The sequence below is a fragment of the Talpa europaea genome (assembly GCF_964194135.1).
Source record: "Talpa europaea genome assembly, chromosome: 13".
Taxonomy (NCBI): domain Eukaryota; kingdom Metazoa; phylum Chordata; class Mammalia; order Eulipotyphla; family Talpidae; genus Talpa; species Talpa europaea.
The window spans coordinates 78197821-78221737 of NC_140080.1; the positions used below are offsets into that span (position 1 = coordinate 78197821).

The following is a 23917-nucleotide window of genomic DNA, read 5'->3' on the forward strand; positions in this document are numbered from 1 at the left end:
CCGTGTCTCTTCTAGTTGTGCTCAGTAATTTACAAATATGCCAAACGGACATAGAAGCATGTGGGTATTGAACTTTTAAACCTGCTTCTCTGGTAATCAGAGCTGAGTCAAAACTCTCCTGTTTCAGGATGCAGGAATGGACTGTTTATTTTTGGCAGTGCTAAAATGAGACCCTCTTGAGAATTTCACAGTTTTGGTCCATTTCTGGGTCTCAGGCTGCTGAGCAGAACTTTTGGAGGGAAATAGGCCAGAGATCTACTCCAGGTGCTGGAGGCCAGACCTCCCTAAGATTCTACTTCCCACAAACCTGGGAGAGTTAGGGGAGCAGAGCCTGGGCGTCTGTCCAACCCTCTGCTTCACACATGAAGAAACTGAAGCTCCTGAGATTTAGAGATTCGCCTGAGGTCATGCAATTGGATTTGAACCCAAATTTCTTGATTTACTGTCCGTTTCCAGTGGAATCTCACTTTCTCATAGGTCCAGCATTAGCAAAGTCACATTTCTTCCTCCCTATCTATGGACTTCTTCTAGAGAACACTGATTGAAACTCATGATTTAACGCCTTAATCAAAGTGAAACTTGCAGTAGATGGTCAATAGATTGTTTTTGGGTTTGATTTCATTCAACTGGGCACTTGTGCATTAGTCACGTGTATAACTGATGAGAAAACAGGCTTAATTTTTGTTTTCTTTAGTGCCCCTTTCCTTATCTATCATTATAAGCAAGGAAATGTGGAACTACTTCTGGCTGGATACAGAAAGGAATTTATTCTTCAATAGGTCACTATTTCTACAGATGGTTTGGAAGACCCCAACAATCACGGATGGGAGGGGGAAGGGTAAATGACTTATAAGGCAAAATCAATTAAATTAAAACAATGACTAAAAGAGCTCAATTCATCAGAAATCCCCTACATTTAATTATAATGGATGCTAAAGTGCCTAGTGTGATTCTGACACATGATAGGTGCTCGATCACTGAGTGAACTGGGTAATCGCCAGGCAGTAGTTGTGAATCCACACAGTGCCAGACATGGTGCCACCTCTGAAAAAAATAGATTCCTTCATGGAACTAGTTAATCAAGTAGAAAATGTGAGACAAGTGTGTTGTGTGCGGTTGGTAAATACTTGCCAAATAACTGATTAGTCTGCAGTCTTAATAGTACTTTTCAAATGGCTGATCTTTAGTAAAAGAGAAAAGGAAATTTCCTTCCAATATAATCATCACAATGGGGGAGAAATGGGTGTAGGTCAGAGGTGTGACAATAGGGCTCTTCTGGCTCCAGTGTGTGTGTGTATAAATTTTTTGTTTGTTTAAGGCAATTTTTTAACTTCTCAAAGTCTGGGTGGCATGCCGATATTGATTGAGAGGCAGGGGCAGAAGAGGAGCTTGTGAGAGGATGTCCAGACTGGGAAGGTGTCACCTTATGAGCTCCTGGGAGGGAGGGATGGCCGTGGCTGCTACTGGTGCTCACACAGGTCAGCCTTCGTGATCAAACTGCTCAATAGCTATTGATCAGACTAGCCCCCTGATACAGCGAAGGAGGCCTGGTGCAAGGGAACACTGCATCATTATTGTGAGTAATTAAGGCTAATGCAGTAAAAGCTTCGATAAAGTTTGTTCAAAGTGATGCATAATTTGAAATAACTTCTAGTGCACTAGCCCACCAGTGATTTAATAACCATATCATATAATCCATACCTGAGGAAGTCAAGATAATTTTTCTGATTGTCCACATATTGAACAAACTTCTTCGGGAGGTCACCTAATGTATAGAGAATTCATGATTTCACTACTGAAACATTACAAATTCTGTAGGAACTCAGAAACAAGAAAATCTTTTTGGTTCTGTACCTGAAAGTCTAGTGTAAGTATTATGAAAAACAAGGAGGCATAACTTTCTTGTAGTTTCTTTCTCTCTCTCTCTCTCTCTCTCTCTCTCTCTCTCTCTCTCACACACACACACACACACACACACACACACACTCTCAGTATTCTCTCATCTTAAACCCAAGGAATGTATCAGGGTTACCATCTAGCCAGATCTCCACTACTAAAGGTTTAGCTCAATTAGAGATAAGAGAGGGGAAAAAAAGGGAGCAGCTTTTAGCTTGTATCTGTTTCCTATCAAGAGGACTCCATTATTCTCTCAAATTCTATGATCTGCCTTCTTGAAAACTACCAGAGCCATGAGGAAGTGAAATATTTAAATATCACAAGTTTATTAAATTTTAGACATTTTACTACTGAAGGGAGACACTTAGATTAGTAAACCACTTAGCTATAAATATTAATCAAACTATCAATCTAATCAGAACTGATGGATACCTACAATCAAGATGTGAAACCTTAAGCTTGAAAAATGAATTACCTTGACAAAGGGAAGAATGCGTTCCTAATTTTAAAGGAATCAGAATGAAATCTAGTATTCTGGAACAAAATGATCATGAGAATTGCTCCTCTCTCCCAAATTCTAGGATGCCTGATTTTTTTCTTAACCTACTGCCATCTATGGAAAGGAGCCCAGAATAATGAAATAATATCCAAGAACAAAAAGCAATGAAGAGGGATTTACAAAGTGTAAAATGATTTATTTCACTTGCTTTTAGTCCTGTGTGGAATCATGATCTGAAGCTCCTAACCAAAATAGCAGGTCCATTCAGCCAAAAGTCTTGTCTTTCAAAAGAACCAAAATAGACCAAATAAATGTGCAAGTTAATAGAATTTAGAGCAACCAAAGTCTGCAAGGATACACATTGAAGTCTTCAAATAGTAAAATAAATGCCTGTAAGTCCAGACTAATCACTTAAAATATACAGTAGAAAATCTTCCAATAAAGATCTAGGGGAAAACAAGGCTTTATTTTAGAAACAAATTGTTAAAGTGGTCTGAAAAGTACTACCTATGACCCTTGTGGAAGCAACCCAGATGGCTCTGTTGGCCCAGAGAGTTCTGCTGGAAAGTCCCCACCTGGCACTGGGCATGAAGAGACCCTGCAGAAATGGAAGCTGCTGTTTCCCTGGTCCTCACTGCAAATGCCTTCTGAAAATCCGCGTAAAGTTCTTTTTACTTTGCCCAAAAGGGGGTTAATAAGCCCTGCCCTCATCTGATTCATTCTAGACAACCTAAAACAGATGAGCCATTCCCATTGCCAAGGCTATAAACGTGACCTCTTCTAGGCCTTCTACCCCTACACTGTCTCCTTGAATATATCAATCAGCACTAAACTTCTGTGGGATCCCAATTGTCAGACTGTAATTTTCAAAATCCTAAAAGCTTATGTCAAAGAGTCATTGAACTCTTTAATGAAGAAGCCAACATGGTGATAAAATTGGTTCAAAGAAGAGTTAAAGGGACAGGGCATTGTTGGAATGTAGACTTTGGAGAAAAAATATGAGCAAGATTGCTCAGTGAATAGCCCACTGGGCAATAAAACCTTAACCTCTGGGTTTGTCTTTACTACAGACATCATTTGCATCTTTCTTGGCAGAATCCATGAGTTCTATAACCTGATGTGTTCTGAGCCTTTAATCAGTAGTGATAGCAAATCCAACAAAGGTACATTTCCTTAGATAATTGATAATCCATGGGCAGGTCTATGAAATGATTCCTTGGACTCTGAAAGGACACACACCTTCCATTTACTTTGTTTCTAAGTCTTAGCTCATTTTTCTTAACACCACACAAGGCCTATGTGATGTTCTCGTTGCATGTATGTGTTCTTGCTTCAGATCACCTGCATTGAAATCTCAGTGTTGTACTTACCAACTGGCTGATCTTGAACCTCATTGTTCACATCTGTAAAATGGGAAAAAGTATATTACCTAGTGTAGAGGATTGTGATGAGGAAGAAAAAATCTTAGCAGAGCGCCTGGCACATAGGAAGAGTTAAGCTACCGTTGATGTTGCTGTTGTTGTTATTACTATTGCTATTGATTGTTTTCTAGCCTGGAATGTTCTTCTCTCCCTTACCCACTCCTCCTGCTACTTGAGTGACTAATTAACAATTATTCTCAAGACTCAGCATAGGTACCTTCAACTCTAGGATGTCAATCCTCACATCCATTCTGAGAACCACGAGGTTGCTAAAGTTGTATGCCATAGCCTCTATGCCACCACCATTGACTGTACCCATTGATCCCTAACTTAGCTTATTATCTGTCTTCATGCCTGTGTCACATGCTAGACTGTCTACTTCCCCATTGTCTAACCTTACTCAATTTAGAACCCCTGTGGCTAGCACCCAAGAGAGACAATTAAACAATGCCCGCTTTAAATTTTGGTCAACATGCATTGAACCACTCTTTCCTGCACAAAACCATCTGGTGCGTGAAAACACATACTCTAGCATTATATTTATTAAAGTTGAGAGGTAAGGATTTGTCTTTGTTTTCCATATCAGCACCAGAAACAGCAAAGGATCCCAAAAATATCCAGTAGAAGCAACAACCTGAGAGAGACCTCCCTTTTGCAGACTCACTCCTTTTTGTTCAGTAATGGCAGGTCAGCTCCTGGCTCATCTACCAGGATATCTTCAGGGAAGATTATGTTCAAGTTGAAGAATCATCTCTGTGGCCCAGTATGTGCAGTAGATGATTATGCATTTCTCCAGAGATGGGAAAGAGGATTGTGCACATAAGAGTCTTCCTTCACTCAGAAGTTCTATGGGATTTTCAGGATAAGCCACTCAATGGAAAGGTGGAGATTATATCAGCCTAGAATGTACTTTCCTTGGTAGTCTTGCTTAGCGGCTGGAGTATTGATTTCCCAGGAGCAGCAACCACCTCCTATTTATGTTTATTCCCATTCAGTGAGTGCTGAGTATCCCGTGAATTCCCAAAACCTTTGGTTATATAGGGAAAAAACCCAGAAGGGACCCCAAAGCTAGGAGCACTGCTGTTAAACAACTTGTTACCTTATTTCTGTGTGAAGAAACGTGCACAACACTGGGTGCATAGTAGATGCTCAGTAATCTTGTCGCAACTTGATTTAACTAATTTTCTCTCCTGAGCTGAGATTTTAGGAAAGACAGAGGTTTAATGGCAGGTTTAAAAGTGCTGTGTCTGTGAGAAGTTTAACTCAATTTGTCTTCTCTGAATGCTTCATACAGATTACGTTCCCAGCCACCTCTTGCCACAGTCAGACCCTCTTAAAAATAGAGTAATGATAATAATACATTTTATCTTCTTCCCAGTGATGGTATCATTCACACCTCCATTGAAGCCCAGTGGGAGGCTTAGCTGTGAGGCATCAGACTCAGGGGGAGTCAGGTGCGATTATTGTAATGAGGACTCCACGCTCGGTGAAACACAGGAAAGAAAACCTCCCATTCGTGAAGTGATTTCTATTAAGATACTCATTTTATATCAAATATTCAAGCTCCTCTTTATAAATGGGAGAGAATGAAAGGAGACTCTTCCAGGGGCAGATTTTATGTGGCCAAGAACGAAAGGGCACAAATATTTTATGATCAGTTTTGAGATGAAAGTAGTGTGTCTGCCTTGTTCACTGGTGCTTTCCATTTCCAGAAGTCTAATTAGATTGTTGGTTTAATGGTGGCAAGATAATTTAGTGGCAACTGAAAGCAACTGTGTTAATGAGAAGGGGGGCAGAGCTTTGGGCTTCCTGTAATTAATGGGGAGTTTTTGAAAAACTTCTTGGGTCTAGTGAAGTTTGCATACTGAGACCAGCTGTTGAGAAGCAAGTGCAAGGTCTTTCCCATTCAATGTTGCGGAAATGGCCTCAGGCAATGTGGAAGACCGGTGTAATGACTGTCATTGAGAATCATCTTTAGTGGTCCAGGCAGCCTGGAGTCAAAGAGACTAGAGTCAGAGAAAGAGGGAGGCGTAGAGAGAAAGGAGGCCGTGAAAGAGACTAGAGTAAGGGTTGGAGACTGATGTGACAAAGAGAAAGAGAGAGACAGAGACTGGCCACTCACCTGCTGGTCCTCTTCTTTCTACCTCTGGGAGCCCCTGAAGTAATCCCAGAGCAGGGAAGCCACAAGATATCTAGGTGCTAAAACTTAAAGCATCTAGACAAGACAGGATTCAAATAAACTAGAGGTTACCTCTGCACACTCTTTCATGTTGCACAAGAAGAAATCATGCCCAGAAAGTGCAGTGAATTTTAAATATTACCTGACTGAGAATTAAGAAACCTGGACCCTTTCTAGCCATCTCATGGGTGAAAGTAGAAACTGGATTTGGATTTCAAGGACAATTGTTTTTTGTGCAGCCTGCAGTACTTATTAATTCCTTCTTTTCAGTAAGTCACTGAGTCTAATTGAGACTTCTTTTTTCTTTTAAAGATTTATTTATTTATGCAAGAGCTGGGGTACAGGCCAGAGATGCGGGGGGTGAGAGGATTCACCAGAGACAGAGTGGGGAACAGAACAGGCAGACTGACAGAAATGCACTGCTGAGGGGAGCAGTGGGCGAGACAGGAGAGGTCTGCTGCGCCATATGGGTTTATCCCTGGCCAGCTGGGGATTGAACTCGTGCTGCAGAGGCTGCGGATTGCTTCATAGTGTGGTGCTTCACCCCTTGCACCACCAGGGAGGCCCCTAATTGAGACTTCTGAGTCTCAGTTTCCTCATCAGTGAAATGGGAACAATAATCTGCATTTTAGGCAGTAGTGAGAAAAAAATGAAATAACAAATGAAAATACCCATCACATATTCAAAACTTAATGTATAATAATTTTATCACCCTCTGTAAAAACTGAAATCATGTCATGTCATGATTTAATCATATTAAGGCATGATTTACTCATATAATTGAGATTTTAACATACATTAACTATAAGTTTTCCTTACTCCCCCTCCAAATATCTTATTTCAAGGAAGTCAAAGTCATTTACCCATAAGTATATTAGCTGAATCTTACTCAAACTTATAAGGCTTTGTTACAGATTGTTGATTAGTTTTTAAACACCTGCCATCCTGAATCACACAAGCATAAGTTTAGACCCTGTTCTGGGTCTTGTAAACAGTTTAGGAAGACCTGGCACCAAAACATGAAATGATCCATTGATATTTAAATAGGTAATAACAATCTGAGATACTAATAGAGCTATCACTCAGCAATTAATAAGTCATTAATTTCCAACTGAATGGTAGTAAGGGCATTCAGAGGACAATAAGATGATCAGGGAAAAGAAGAGTTAAGATGGTCCTCTAAGAATGGATGGAGTTTAATAAGCAAAAGGAAGGTGACAGAAAAAGGAGGGACAGGTTTACATTTCTGAGATGGGAATACATGTGAAAATAATAAGAGTTGAGGTTGGAAAAGAGGTTGGAAAGAGGTTAGAACATGAATACCTGAAATTGACCCTTCTAAAGGGCAGTGATACCAGAATGGCAGCCATGGGCCAACAGCAGCCTGCAGGTGTATTATAATTGGACTACAGAGGGTTAGACATTTTTTTTTTTTTAAGTTTTTTTTTTTTTAATAGAGGCATGTTTTTATTATTTACTTGTTTGTTTGTTTGTTTGTTTTGTTTATACAAGCACTGGGTAGAGTCAGAAGCGTGGGAGGGTGAGAGAATTCACCAGAGCCAGAGCAGGGAGCAGAGCAGGCAGAAAGACCGAAGTACACTGCTGAGGGGAGCAGCGGGCGGCAGGAGAGGTCTGCCCGCCAGGGTTAGACATTTTTTAAAAATTAATTAGCGACTCAAAAACATCAGAAAATTTACATAATAATCAAGATTTCTGGCTTTTTGAATCTCAAACTGTCTGGTAAATTGGGCTCAGATTCCTACCTCACTACTGATACATTTGCCCCAGTGATGAGCCATATTCTCTTTAATTTCCCACTCCCCAACCCCATCACCACCACCACCACCTTCCTTCATAATCCTGACTAACTTCATTCATTATATTGGCTGACTGACTCCCTATAGGCAACCATTTAAGGCATTTGAACTGGATCAAAACAATGTTCAGGAACACTTAATCTAGCAGAAGTAACATGTGTCATCTGTAGTAATATCTTTTGTTATTTAATTATGGAGTTTGGGGTTTGGAAGAGGCCTTTGAGATTGTGAAATTGAGAGCAATTTGGCACTTCAATGTAGTCAATAGTCGAAAATTAACAGGGAAACTCAGGTTTTCTCACTCCTTATCTAGATGCCTGTCATCTTTGTTTTCCTAAAAGAAAGTGGTATGAAAACTGGCTTTGAAATAGGGCAGGTCTGGCTTGAATCCTTGAGTTCATGACTTCTAAGATGTGTGCCCTTGGGAAATAATTTAGCTTCTGAAGTCTGGGTTTTTCTCTACCCAGTAGAGATAGAAATATCCTCAGTGGTTTCATCACAATTAAATGAGAAAGCATGAAAAAATGTAGCTGCACTGTAGCTTCTAACAAAAATGTTAGTTTCCTTCCCCTTCCCCTTCCCCTTAGTTTCATATGAGAGCAGAAATAATGCTTTCCATTTGCCTTGTATAGTCTACAGCTTGACACCAAGTGTAGATACTACGAAAATAATTTTGGAGTAAAGGAATGATTGAAAACCACATGCATCTACACTGTCAAAGAATACAAGTTCTTTTTCCCCCTCCCCACCCAGGACTCCTGCAATATGACAGCTATTATTTTAATGACCTTTGTAAATAACTCTTGTTTTGTAAGGTGTGTTTTTAATAGGGACACAAGGCGTGAGCTCAGCTGCTTCCTACCTCTCTGAGTTTCTCACCTGTTAAGGAGCCCTCTTCCCTGAAATAGTATGTATCCTTGATGCCTCTTTAAGAGACCAGATAACCTACCTACAACTATTAGGAAATGTGAGTTTGTACTACCAATGGACAGTTTCAAAAGACAGAGAGAAAGTACTGATGGAGAGAATTGTAACTGTTCAATGAGCCCAGGAAAGTCTGTGAACATCCTGTGTGGCCTGGATTCCAGGTTTGCCCAATACAGCTGACAGAGCACAAAACAAAAGAGAATAAACTTTGGGGCCTCCCTGGTGGCACAAGGGGTTGAGACAACCTATGAAGCTGTCCGCAGCCTCTGCAGCACGAGTTCGATCCCCAGCTAGGGAGATACCCATATGGCGCAGCAGACCTCTCCTGACTCACCCACTGCTCCCCTCAGCAGTGTACTTTGGTCATCTGCCTGTTCTGTTCCCCACTCTGTCTCTGGTGAATATTCTCACCCTCCACACCTCCGGCTTGTACCTCAGCTCTTGTATGCGTAAATAAATAAATCTTAAAAAAAAAAAAAAAAAAAGAATGCTATCAAGCTATCACCAGCCACTACAGCACAAGTTCAATCCCAGCAGGCCAGGGAGCTGACCCATATAGCGCAGCAGACCTCTCCTGCCTTGCCCTCTGTTCTCAGCAGTATATTTCAGTAGATCCGCCTGTTCTGCTACCCACTCTCTGGTGAATCCTCTCACCCTCCCCCCCTCCCTGCACCTCTGGCCTACACCCCAGTTCTTATATGCATAAATAAATAAATCTTTAAAAAAAAAAGAGAGAGAGAATAAGTCTTATATTATCTTTAAATTTAGCAGGATATCGAAATCAGCCTGGAGCAATCCTCCAGGGCTGCTGGGTATAGTTTCAACCTAAAAACACTCCTCCAGGGGATTCCCTTGTCCTCTCCAATACCTGAAGATATTTTGGGAGGACTTTCCTTATTTTGAAACCTAGTTTTTTGTTAGTGCCTAAATAGCCACAATCCTGGTCTTTGTCTTGTGCAAGTTACCAGAGTTAAGTGATTTGGGTTTTACATATGGAAAGTTCATTTTGGTGTGTAATTAATGAGAAACAGACTTTGGGAAGCTGATGATCCAGGCCCTTATTTATATGAGAGCATATGTCTGTATTTTGTTTATGACTCACGCTCTTACTCCACGCATTGTAACTTGGGTTTGTTTACACTAACTTTTCCTAGAATCCAAGCCACATGGCATATGAGCCAATAATTTATGGTCTCTAACAGGGAAAGATGATGAATGAGCCTTTTCCTCTTAAATTGTCAAATCTTAAATTGAGGAAGGAGTATTTGCTGCCTTTTGTCTGCCTAAGCTTATATTGGGGGGAAAAAGTTTAAGTAACAACAAAAAAATAAAATAAAACACTAACCTACTGATATAAAGCTCAGATTTTGGTTTGTATTTGCCAGAAAATCATATAACCACTCTCCCTCCACTACCAGCATAAACTATTGTACTTCTGATCCAATGTTCAGCAATGAAAAGACCATTCATTCTCTCTTTCTCTCTCCTCCCGCTCCTGCTGCTCTTCCCTCTTTCCTTTCTCTCCCTCCCTCATTTTTTGGTATTAGATAATAATATATTATATGTACATGTGTCCATTTCCCAAGAGACCCAGAGGTCTAATCAATCCGTGACCTTCAGTGTTCAAGCTGGTTTCTTAATGGTATTTAATAAGTTCCAAACTTGTTTTTGCCATTGGAATTCCACTCTCACTATGGAGTGGTTTGGATGTCCGACTGTATTGTCACTACTTCAATGCCCCTGGTCACAGCTTAGATACCCCAGTTAACGGTGTTCCTACAAGAGTAGGAAACAATTAAAATACTTAAGGATCTAATTGAATTTATAGTGATTTGGATCCTCTTCAATAAATTCTTTCTTATTTCACACACAGACTTAAAAATTAGATGGTAAGCATTGATTCAAGTCAAGTCACTTAGATTAATTTCTGTTTAAATAAGTCAGCTGACCTCTGTGCTGGTCACTAAGAGGAGGGTCACAAATTGAGTGCCTACCACCATGAATGGAACACAGTGGGTGCCATCAATATTTGTTCACAGAATGAATAAGAGTGGCATCTTTACCTCTTAAAATACAATCAAAAGAGAGATAAATGTAGATTAATCCCATAATCTTAATATAGAATAGACTATATGAAGTGCTATCAGAAAGATACAAGCATTATACTGGGGAAGTGTTATTATTGAAGTAGGAGTTTTTGGATGACTTTTAGCAACAGTACTTAATGGCAGTTGGAAAGAAGGGTAGAAAGTATCAAGATGTAGGTATCAATAAAAATCTTTAAGTCTGAATTTAAACTGAATTTCAGTGGAAATTGGAAAGCACTGGAACCCCAGCTAGTGTTTTTGTTTTGTTTTGTTTTGTTTTGTTTTTTTGTCTTTTTTTTTTTTTTCCCCTCACTGAGACAGGAGAATTGCCTCTGGATAAAAGAAAAATGTAAGGCTTTTTTCCTCCCATCCAACATCAGATGCAATATCCTCTCTGACAGAAATGAGAGCTGGGCACACACCTGTAGGCTATGCAAAGCAATTGTTTCTGTGGTACATCCATCATCTACTAAACAGACAGATTCAAAATATGTGAACGTCTAAAGCAATGGGTACATATTGCTTATTGATTTTATGAAAAATACAGACATCTTTTGTTGTGTAAATTAACATATTTTTCTTTGAGAAGTATCAATTAAGAGAAAAACAATAGCATGTTGTTTTTTTTTCTTATTTCACACACAGCCTTAAAAATTAGATGGTAAGCATTGGTTGAGGTCAAGTCACTTAGGTTGATTTCTGTTCAAATAAGTCAGCTGACCTCTGTGCTGTTCACTTGAGTCATTCGAGTCATGCGCACAAGGTGTTACAGGGACAGTGAGGCTGTTCGGGCCCTTTTGAAATCCCTACAAATCTGGGCACACTTTAAGAAAACAAAACTAAGTTTCAAAATTTGCACCACAGACGAGACCACTGGACTAACACCAATAAAATTAAAAATTTCATACTTAAGTAGAAGGTTTGTATTTAAACTCAAAAACCACTTCCACACAGCAATCTCTAGGGTTGGTGGTAGTTTATATGAGTCTTCCCGGGAGTTCATTCAGCCTTTGTTTAATATGAGCCCACAGTGTGATATTGCTGCAAAATAAAAATAAAAAAAAAATTACATGTTATTTTTTTCTAATGTAACCTTCATTATTAGAATGGTAGTGCCTTGATCACAGAAATGAATTAACCCAATTTTTTCTGCACAAATCACTTTATACTTGGAAAATCAGTTCAATTCTGGTCACCAAAATTTAAGATTTGACCAGTGACAAAATCTCCAGAGGCCATGATCAAAATGGAATGCAGTCAAGAATTAATCTCAATGAAACACAGAGAACTGAGGGTGTTGTTACCTAGAGCAGAGAAGACTTGGAATTGCATAAATATATTTATTCAGAGTAAGTGTCCTGCCAAGAAATTAAGAAATTTGTCTGGAATCACAGAACTGAGGAGTGAAAAACGGAGACTAGAATCTCATTCTTCTAATGCCCCAGCCAACATGTTTCCTATCAGACTGTAAACAAGCCTGAGTATTTGAACAAATTGATGCAGTTTTAAGACCAGGAAGAAATCAAAACATGGATATCTATCGCTTAGCTTCACGCTTGAAGTTCTGACATGATCAACCAAGATTTCTTTCATCTGAGCACAAATACCAAAAATATGAAAATCTTCCTAAGATCCTATTTGTTTCATTATTTTTTGTGCCTCCCTGTTTTTCTTATTTTTTTCAAATGTTAAAAGGGAAAAAGAAAATGTCTCACAACCTAGTATGAACATGCATCTACAATAGCTGGAATATTATATAAAGGATGATATTTATAGTTAAGGATAGAGCTTTGCCACATTTGAGAGAAAAGAAGAAAGAAATATAAAGAGCCCTTTGAGAGGGTGCAACCACCCCCACCGTGTGACCACCTGGCATGCTATGAGACTCAACAGATGTAGCGTCAAACTTTTTGGCGTTAACTACGTTTCTATCCAGCCTCTCATGTTGTCTAGTCAGCTGCTGGGGCTTGAACCACATGCAACATGCAAAAGCCAAAGTTGATTGAAAGAGCCTGGCTCGATGGCGCTAGTGTTTCTCCACTAAGAGTCTGCTACTCACAATTCGTTCCTCACCAAAAGCTTAGGAAACCACTCTGGTCCTAATTAGTATAAGCCCTGGAAAGGCTTCCAGACATAAGAGACTCTCCTATCGATCCATTCTGGGCAAATTCTGCAATGAATATGCACAGTCACCTTATAGGCAGTTCTATAATCACCTCAGCTGCTAATTCTCTGATCTCTGCGCTCTCGCCCTTCAACCAACTTTTTCCTCGCTTGCCAAAAATACTGCTTACCTTCCTTAGAGGTTTCCTGAGTAATGTAGCTGTCTAATTAGGCTCAGGCGCTCTCTCTCAAGACAGGTTCCCACTGCCTTTACTTGTCCAAAGCCACGGTGGTTTGTCCAAAATCGAAGCTCGTGAAGTGACTGGCATTATTCCCACATGGTCAGAGAAGTCAAGGATTCTGAAAACCTAGGGTCCTGGAACCCTAGAATGATGAGTCCCATTCTAGATGTTCTTCCATGCATAGGACAGTCTTCTGACTGACATGGATTGCCTGTAAGTCAATTAAAGGTACTCTAGGGAATATGAAGATTAATGATATCCAGGCATTGGTCTCCAGTTTATAATCTGGAGCAATCCAGTAGGAAATATTATCTATTATGATGACACTACTATAATATCTAAGTATTATTCATCTATTATTAAAAGGAATTGTACTCTTTACTATGAGGGGTATAAAGAACACGGGCTGTCCCTCTTCAAGAAACTTGAATGCTTCTTAAGCTGTACACTCATAAATAGCTAAAATCATCTTGAGTTAAAATCTTGAGTTAAGTAAACTCTTTAAGAGTTTGGAAAATAAAGAAAAACCTTAAGAAGTGCTTTCCAAAATTTTTAATCATGCAATAATATCACTAACAATGTTGAACAGTTACCCTTTGTAAACACATGTTCAGAATATATGCACTCACCTTTTTAAATGTAACTTTAAAAGGTTGAGATAAATCTGAAGTAAGGAATATTCTTAAAATAATTTTCAATTTCATTTAACATTTTATTACCTAACGAAAAAAATATTTTTTGCTGCCATGAAAATTCTATACTAATTTTGATATTTTAATAATGATTTAGAGAGGTCCAAGTGATTGAGTTTACATAATCCTCTTTGAAAATTTTGGGTTTTTTTTAACAGTTGTGATTAAGCAATTTGATGGTCTAGTTCCAAATTATGTTTATTTCAATACTAGTAAGTAGATATTGTAGGTTAAAATAATATTTCACATAAATTCAAAAGGAGAAAGTATGTCATTTTCTAAATTTATAATTTTTTTTCAATCTCATCCCTCAATTAAGTGAAGGTTTTTGTTGAAATTTGGCTAACCAACTTCCTTATTAACAATCAGATGGTCTTGCAAATCAAAAGACATCACATTTTTAATGAGTCCAGATCTTTGAAACTTTTTATTTGGCCATTAACTCTGTTTACAAGATTTTAAAATTTGCAGATTGAAAAGATTGTGCAGGTTGTAATCTATCATTTTCAGCAACAAAAGTGCCAAACAACAGAAACATTTCCAATCATTTTTCAAAAATGTTTTCTCTTTAGTATGAGTTTCTTTTTAAAAGCAGTTACTTTCTTGCCCATTTTGCCCCTTTTACCCCAAAGGGACATTAAGTGTTTTGTTTTTTAACCACTCTAGGTTATGTTACTAACGGTACATTGACAGCACAGAAAGCATTTAGAACCCTTGTCTTTTTGTACAAGAAAGCTGCCAAATTCAACTTTGAAAATGGCAACTCATGTATACAGTTTGCTGTGAAATAACCAAGACAACTCTGTGTGGCATATAACATATGGAAATTCCTGCTCACCTTACAAAGTACTTTGAATTTTTTCCTATATAAAAAAAAAATCTCAATTTTCTCAAATTAATTATGTAGGCAGAGCATCTGTGCATTAGAATATAGGACATAACACCACACTGAAAGTAATCAATTGATGGTATGCCCCTCAACCCCCTGAATGCTTACAGTCTCTCTTCCTTCTCCCGGGGACCTCTTGCTTAATTGTAACAGTGACTCCCCATCTGATATGAAGCCCAAATAATGGCATCACCATGGCTCCTTATATTAAGCATTTTTTAAGATTTATTATTTATACAAGAACTGGTGTACAGGTCAGAGGTGCGGGAAGGCGAGAGAATTCACCAGAGACAGAGCAGGGAGCAGAGCAGGCAGACAGACCAAAGACACTGCTGAAGGGAGCAGCGGGCAAGGCAGGAGAGGTCTGCTGCACCATGTGGGTTTCTCCCTGGCCACCAGGAATTGAACCCGCACTGCAGAGGCTGCAGACACTCAACCTGCTGTGCCACCAGAGAGGCTCTTATGTTAAGCATTAAAATGCTTAACTTAGTTCTTATTTCTTGAGAAAATATAAACAATTAAAATTTAAGATATTTTAAGATATTTTTCTTGCTGTGCAGTAGATATAGTCCTTTCTTCCTCTTTGGAAAATATGTCTCCCCAACTTGGGATCAGATCTGGAGAGACAGAGGAAGTGAGCACTGTGGGCAGGGTTGCAGAAGCAGCAGGGTGCTAGGCTAGGCAACTTCCTGACAAATCCTGGACACCAGCAGAGCCTCACAGAGACCTAGGGCAAACACACTGTTTAGTAGCCTTTGTTACTCCAGCGCTCACAGCCCACCTGAGATAAGATGATCCGTCACAGTAACCCCCAAAGAAGATGCTGTCATGCAATGACCAGGCAATTACTGTGCTTCCAACAAGCTAGTCACATGTTCAAAGAATCCCCAAGCCCTATTAGGGTAACAGAATGGAAGTACCTTTATATCATGACAAAGCCTCCACATCTGCTAACATAGCCCAGCTTTCAAATGGGAAGGCAGTGCTGCAGCATTAGTGCTGAACACCGGAAGCAGCTCTACTTTGACTTACTTGCAGACACCTCACCAACACAGGCAACGTGCCATCTTTTTTCAAAAAAGCTTTTAAGACCAGGATCATAGAAGGTTAATTTAAATTCTAAGGATGAAGGAAGGTTGCTTCCTTCAACCTGCCAAGGCAGGTTGCTTCTTCATTCTTCCTAATAAAAAAATAAAAAGCAGTATTAGGAAAACAGGGGCTCATTACTGAGTTAAGTACAAAGTACACCCCCCCATGCACAGTTTTCATGGGAGAACATTAAACAACTGAATTCCTTTGAGCTTGTGTTTTCTGGCCATATACACTGTAGATCATGTACCACTGGGTGGATGAGCCTATGTAGGGAATTACAGAAAGAAGATGCAGCTGCTGCCTTTGATGAATCTGCTAGTGTGAATTAGCCTACAGAGCAATTTACATGGCTGCTCTCTGCCCTATTTGATAGGAGCAAACAGTGTTCCAGGCCTGTCCACTCAGCTCCAGGAAGTACAATTTTCCCCAACATGCCCTTCCTTCCCCGAGGTAACATGTCCTTACTGTTTAAATTATACTCAAACGGTAAGAAAAACTAATGATTCAGAGATAAATTTGTCTACCCCTCTCTAACCCACACAAAACTTCCTTGTAAAACTAGGATATGTCTTGCACATGGGCAAACTAGTCTCCAAACCAGTAACTGTATCTGGGGAACCTTCTGTATGACAAGGTCTCCTTAGCCCTTATTTTGTTCAGTGCCTATTCTGTATCTATAAAGGCAGTGAGCAAAAAGCAATGCTAAGTCTAGTGTTTGATTATCTTAAAAGACTTGGCAAAATCAACAGGATACTGATGAATCAATCCTCTGATAATGGGAGACAAGCAGTAGAAGATCTGGACCAGAACCAGCTCAACCATTTACATGGCAATTTTAAATACAGAGAAAGGTCCAGGACATGATTTGCATTGCAGAAGAAATGCATGAAGAAATGGATAGCATTTTGCTTTGACCACTCATAATTATTCTTTAAAACTAACAAAGAACAGGCAAGATAGAGGACCATTATAGGAAGGAGAGCAAATATGGAATCAATCTTGCTGCAAGAACCCAGAAATTACTGTCTAATAATGAAACAATTTAAACAGAGAAAAATCTGTAAACATTTAGAGGGACAGTGAAATCATAAGCAATAAGGAGAAAGATTTGTGAATTTCAAACCCTGCCAAGTCTACAGCTCACTTGTTCTCTTGCTCTCTCTCCCCCCCGCCCACATACACACACACATGCACATACTCAGATTTCTAAGTTATTACATGAAATAAATGTGGTAGAAAGTGCCCTCCTATTTGGGGAGGCCATGGATAATTAGTACAGGAAAAAAATTACAGCATCTTTAACTCTGTAAGGGCACTCCAAGAGCATCTAGTTCAACTGTCTAACATAACAACTGAAGAGAGACCCAGAATTGGTCTATGCCAGCTTACCCTGGCATAGTACTTTCTGTTACCCTGCTCTGTACTACTGCAGGGAAAATGAGCTGGAACTGAAAGTTTGGAAGATCTCATCAGTACAAAATAAAATATAAATGCTTAGTAGATGTGAAAACCTCCCAAAGATTCTAATGTAAGAAAAGAAAGAGGGATATTAAGTCTTAATACCTGATGCCCTCAATGAGATGGGACCATGACTTGTGTTTCTGAATTGATCATGGGCATGTAACCCAGAGTAATTCAATCTCTCATCCCATAATGCCAGGAGTTTTCTAGAGAGATGATATATGCCCTGCACTGAGGACTTTTCTTACCCTTCCAAAGTTATCTAAGTGAAATAGTCTTCAAGAGGGTGAAACCTAGTCCTAAAATTCTAAGAAACACATTTGATTGCCACTTACACTAATAATTTTAACCATGTACTATGGGAATGTCAAGAATATACCAAACTAGGCAGAATAGCATAATAAACCTTTGTATACCCATCACTCAACTTCAGACTATCAACTCACCATCAATCTTGCTTCAGCAATACTTCAACTTACAGCCGCCCTTCCTTATTATAGTGAAGCCAATCACAGCTGATATAATATGATTTAAACTATATTTTAGTATGTAGTTCTCAGAAAGAGACTTAAAAAAAATCACGATGAAATTATCACACCTAAGAAATGCCCAGACTCTATTTGAATTTCCATCAATTCATGAAATATGACCTATATTGACAGTTTGTTTAAATTGGTATCAAAATATGGTCATTTCGTCTCTTAAGTCTCTTTTACTTTACAGTTCCACCCCTCCCCACCTCCTCCCATCTTTCTCTGCTGGCATCTTTTTTCTTGAAGGCACCAGGTTAGTTTGCTAGGAGTTTCCCAGAGCTGTATTTTGCTGAATAAATCCCCCCTGTTCCCTGTATTTGAAGGTGGGTAGATCTAAAGCTAGGAGAACAAGACAGTAGCCATGAACCATGGGTAGCTATTTATAGTTAAATTGAGTTACATGAAAAATTTATCCATTTTTCAGTCACACTGACCACATTTCAAGTGCTCAGTAGAGCCACATGTGACTAGGAGCTACCATATGGTACTGCACAGATATAGAACATTTCCACTAGTGCAGAAAATTCTATTGGACAGTGCTACTCCAGAGGCTTAATAAAGTCCCATGAAATAGTCTGGAGGGAAGCGATGTTGAAATCTCACTTACTTGCTTTGACTCACAGTTGATCACTTTAAACCTCCACATCTGGACACTGAAATGAAATGAAGAGATCTTCATTTTAAATTTCATCATTTTAAATTCACAAATACTTAATAAAAACGTTGGTTATTTGCTTTTTTTTAATTCAACATTCTTTTTACATTGACATAGTTATATATAATTTATTCCTTTTAACAGATGTGTGATATTCCATTGTTTGAATGACTCACAGCTGATTCACTACCTTTTCAACTAATGTTTACATTGCTTCCAGTCTTCTGTAACATACGCTGAGCTTCAAGGAACACACGTGGTTGCCTGTTACACATGAGTCAGGGAGGCAACCTACACTTGCTGGGGCACTGAAGATCTTTAATCTAATAGCGATTGCCCACTCTTTCCAAAATGTCACACCGTTATACACCCCCACCAAGAGTTTAACACTACTTCCAATTCTTTACATTATTATAATCTCAGACATCTAAGGTTTATCAGTATAGGTTCACATACATGCAATAAAATTATAAATTCAAGCATGGGAAGGGAAAGGAAGGGAATTGAGAGAGGATCACTGCCTTGGCTGAATCTATGTTTTCTCTAAGAAACTAAAGCATATATGGCAAAAAGTATTAAGTGTGGGGCCTCCCCTGGTGGTGCAGCGGTTGAGCACTGGGTTGCCAGGCTGCCCGCAGCCTCTGCAGCTCCAGTTCAATCCCCGGCCACCAGCGAGGGTCCCACAAAAAAAAAAAAAAGTATTAAGTGTGAATGGTGTGTGCAAAGGGTTTAGGTCAGTTATGATATTTTAGTACTATTTGGTATGTTTCTACTACTTAGAATTTTTATTTTATAATCATTTTTCATTGTTAGGGCTTAAAAAAGTAGACAGCATGTAAAAACTATTGAATATGGAATCCTCAATAGGATTCCTTATGTTTGTTTTTTGACATTTCAAATAAAACAGAAAGCACGGAGAGAGACACCCCATCGGTGGTACTATCATGCATAACTTAACAACAGGGTGTGTAGGGAATTCTGTCATTGTGTAAGTGCCATAGAGTGTAATTACCCAAACCTGGATGGTCTAGCCTTCCGTTCACGCAAGCTATATGGTGTAGCCTATCAGGACCACCAGCTAATATGCCATCCATTTTGACCAAAACATTAAACCAAGCATGACTGGGGGTTTTAATACAAATGACCTCCAGCTCATGCAGTATTCCAGCCAAACTTTAACTCAGTAAAATTTTGCCAACTGGGCCTCCCCAGTGGTGCAGTGGTTGAGCGCTGGGCTGCGGAGCTGCCCACAGACTCTGCAGCGCGGGTTTGATCCCCTGCCGCTGGCGAGGGTCCCACATGGCGCAAGAGACCTCTCCTGCTGTGCCTGTTGCTCCCCTCAGCAGTGTATTTCGTCAGTCTGCCTGCTCTGTTTCCTGCTCTGGCTCTGGTGAATTCTCTCACTCTCCCGCACTTCTGACTGTACCCAGTGCTTGTATAAATAAATAAATGAATCTTTAAAAAAAAAAATTTGCCAACTAATTGCACCAAATGACTCACTTCATATCTGAATGGCGTATTTTCTTTCCCTGTGGATGATATAAACAAGTGAGGGTAAGCTGCAAGTGGAACCTGTATTTGAAGTTATACCAGGAAGTATGTGAAGTCTTTCTCACTAGTTTACTTTGACTTGTTAATATGCAGACTAGGTGAATTGCTTGGCTGTCACTTGAGAGTCTGTTAACTCTTAATGTCACTAGCTTTGCAATAGTTCGTTTAAAAATCCAATCTACGCCTCTTTTAGAGATGAATGTGAATATAAGCAGCAGTGATTTGTCCAAAAACAAATTTTAAATCCTTTCCATTTATCAGGCATCAGGATGCCCTGTGAGGGACATAAAAATGGACAAAATTTGGTCACTGCATCTGAGAACTTATGATTGAACAATGTTTTCCTTTGACAACTCTAACTACAACCATTTTATTTTTGTAGTCAGAAGCTCACTCTGCCTTTGTTCTATTTTGACCTTTATAACTTATTTTAAAGAGTGTTCCAGACTTATTCATTACACAGTAAGTTTTACAATGACCTTTGGCCAAAAGCAGTAACATTTTGACCTGTCCTGTGAAACTCAGTGCTTCCCTCTCCACGGGTGTATAAACAGCTTCAAATAAAATCCTCCCGGAGATCTGTGGTGGGCATAGTGTGAGAGAGAAATGGAGGAAAGTAAGAGAAAGAACCAAGAAGGAGTGTCCAAGAATAAGTCAGCATTTTCCCCTTATCTCCTTTTATATATTCTTTCCACTTCTCCACTAGCAGTTGAAAAACATATGAGACAATACAACAAACCATGAAGCTAAAATGAAACACATTTCCTTTGAGGCCTACAATGTGCAGGAAGGTCAAATCTTCTCAGGGACTGGACACTTAGGGGAAATCACAGCAGCCGATCACAGAACTCAGTGAGAACACACTTCTTTAAAATTTATCGATGACCAGAGGGAGTGGCCATTGTGGACAGAGGGCAGCAGTGTATGTGTGAGTACCCATGTATTTGTGTTTGTGTGATGTGCACACATGGGCTCATGAACAGCACAAGCAGAAAGGATGTGAAGGAGGAAAGGCCTGTGACGTCTTGAAACCATTCACACTTTATGGTGTCAGAACTTCAAAATGAAGCCATTCTGAAGGCTATTTAGTGGCAGCAGCACAGGACTTCCTGAGACTAGAAGTTTGGCTCATAAAATCCAGGCGTGTCTGGCCACCAGGACATGAAAAGAGCCCTTTGCAAACAGCCTGGTAGCCAGAGTGTAAGTGATTCAGAGACATCTGGCTGGTATTTCCCATGAGGTTCCTGGAGGATGAGTTGGTTAAGAAGGACCTGATCCATTGGACATCATCAGGCAACTCCACGAGTCCAGAACATTGGCAGGCAAAATTAGAGCAACGGTGTCATTCCAAGTAGAAAGTCCAGAAAATAATTCTCCTGTCCATGGATGAGGGTTAGAAATAAAATAGGTTTAGTTCCACCTCCCACTTTATTTTTATACTCCAGGTGCTGTTATATTCACTCAACAGCTTCTGTGAAAAAAGAAGGAATAACCTGATGCTAAATTGAATCAGACCAAATGTCAAAGGGCTGAATAAAAACCATAGTAGGAAAAAGGCATGGGAAATTTTCTATGGTGGTTCTGGCATTGACTCCCTTCTACTCTGCATGAGCCTCAGTTTTCAAATAAAAATGGGAACATGAGTATTTCACAGAATTGCTGAGATTAAAATAATATAGGCAGAAATGCTTTGTATACATAAGCTGTTTGACTGATGTTTATTTTTATTTAATAATGAAAGAGGAAGACTAAATATTGACTACTGAGTCATATAGATAGTATTAATTCTCCAGAATCTTCATAGTGAAGATTCTGTGAAGAAAGCGGGGAGGGGGAGGGGGGATTAATGCAGCTTGCAACCTGTGTTCAGTTTTTTTCTGTCTCTCTTCCCTGCCTGCAGCCAGCTCCTCCCTGAAGAAGCGCTTCAAGCGTCGGGAGATAGAAGCCATCCAGTGCGAGGTGCGGAAGATGTGCCACTACACCAAGATTCTGTCCACCAAAAAGAACCTGGACCACGTGAACAAGATCTTGAAGGCCAAGCGGCTGCAGAGACAATCAAAGACAGGCAACAACTTCGTCAAGAAGAGGAGAGGGCGGCCCCGAAAGCAGCCCAACCAGTTCGATGAAGACTCCAGAGACCAAATGCCAGTGCTGGAAAAATGCATCGACCTGCCGAGCAAAAGAGGTCAGAAGCCCAGCCTGAGCCCGCTGGTGCTAGAGCCGGCCGCCAGCCAAGACACCATCATGGCCACCATCGAGGCAGTCATCCACATGGCCCGGGAGGCGCCACCCCTCCCACCCCCACCCCCACCCCTCCCGCCCCCACCCCCGCCCCCACCCCCACCTTTGCCCAAGACACCCCGAGGCGGAAAGAGGAAACACAAACCTCAGCCTCCAGTGCAGTCCCCTCAGCAGCCGCCCCCACAACAGCCCCTTCCCCAGGAGGAGGAGGTCAAGGCCAAAAGGCAGAGGAAATCCCGAGGGAGCGAGAGTGATGGCCTTCCCTAGGGTGGGTCTGGGCTTCCGAACCTGGGGCTGGGAGAACTGACACGTTGCAAGTGCAGTGAGCGGGTGGGGCGGACTCCCCCGCTGCAGGGACACCACCGAGGCCCTTCTCTGCAGAAGCTGGGCCAGCAGATGTGGGCCAGATAACCAGGCTGGAACCACCATCAGTAGCTCTTGGGGAAGCAAAGCAGGGGGATACCTTCAGGAAAAGCATGTCTGCTTTACAGCAGTTCCCATCCAAGCGGCGCCTCGGTATGGCTAGATCCGTTATAGGCCAGCACAAGACCCATCAAGGAGGAGGAAGCTGGTGTTGCTCTCCCACAGCCACCTGACCTCCGCATCCAAGGTGCGTCCTTGATTCCATTGCATTTGCTGGCCAGGAAAAATTGAAAGGGAATCACCCTCAATTAGGAAATATTCCACGGGGAGAAAAAAAGCTGCAGATGTTTCAGCTGGCTTTGTTGTCACCTGCTTCCATTTATCTGGTTTTTATTTCTCTTGGTTTTTCAAGCTCGGCTAGGCTTTGGGGCACCAATGTCATCTTCAGGTGACCTGAATCATTCCGTTAACAATAAATACAGTTTCTCAGATGGAATCATTTAATCAGAAGGTGGAATTCTAGTGATAGGCAACCCTAGACATAGATTCATATTCTTGTACGCCTCCTCTATCCCAGGTACGCTGATACTTAGCACACTCTCTTCTGACTTTTTCTTTGCCCATTGTGCTTCCATATACCTTTTCATTAACTTACTTGCTACTTTCTTTTTCCTTGGCACACACCTAAGTAATGTAAACTTTACCTGTGTTGTAATGTTCACCCTTGGTATGCTTTAAATCCCAATCATTGTGTGAAACAGATTACTCAGAGTGGATACAGCTTTTTTAATAAATGAGTTAGAGCAGCCAAGGATATGTTGGCCCAGGTGTCAACCAGGTTATTTTTATTCTTCAAACATATCAGCAGAAAATAGGCAGCATAAAGAGATTTTAATACCCCATGTGAATGGAATAACTGACAAATCACCAAAAATTGAAACCCCAGACCCACCAGAAAGACAAGTGTCTAGCAATGCCTTGATATGTGATTTTTTTTTCATACAAATAACTATCATAAGTTGTTGGGGGGGGAAAGCAAAGAAAAAGTAGAAGTCCATTATCTCTTGATAATTGTTTGTTAAAAGCAAATGGGAGTAAGTGTTCTTATCTGAAAAAAAAAAAAAAAAGAAAATGCTCAAGGGTATCACCACTCCAATTGTATCAAGCCACCTTGGACAAAGTATCCAAATTGTGGTTGCCTTAATAAACTAAAACATTTTTGTACATAATGTAATTATAAACCTATCAGTCTGCATGGATGCAAACTGT

At 40.2% G+C, this 23917-nt stretch overlaps 1 protein-coding gene across 2 annotated transcripts in view; it reads left to right on the forward strand.

The window, feature by feature from the left end:
* The window catches only part of SETBP1 (SET binding protein 1), a gene marked incomplete at both ends in the record, with an annotated part of 321915 nt that extends 299363 nt beyond the window's left edge, over window positions 1-22552 (forward strand). For both annotated transcript variants that reach the window (XM_084252039.1, XM_084252040.1), the window contains one exon: window positions 21945-22552. In XM_084252039.1, coding sequence (XP_084108165.1) covers window positions 21945-22552 — 608 coding nt within the window. The remainder of the gene's footprint in view (window positions 1-21944) is intronic.
* Between the last annotated feature and the right edge of the window lie 1365 nt (window positions 22553-23917).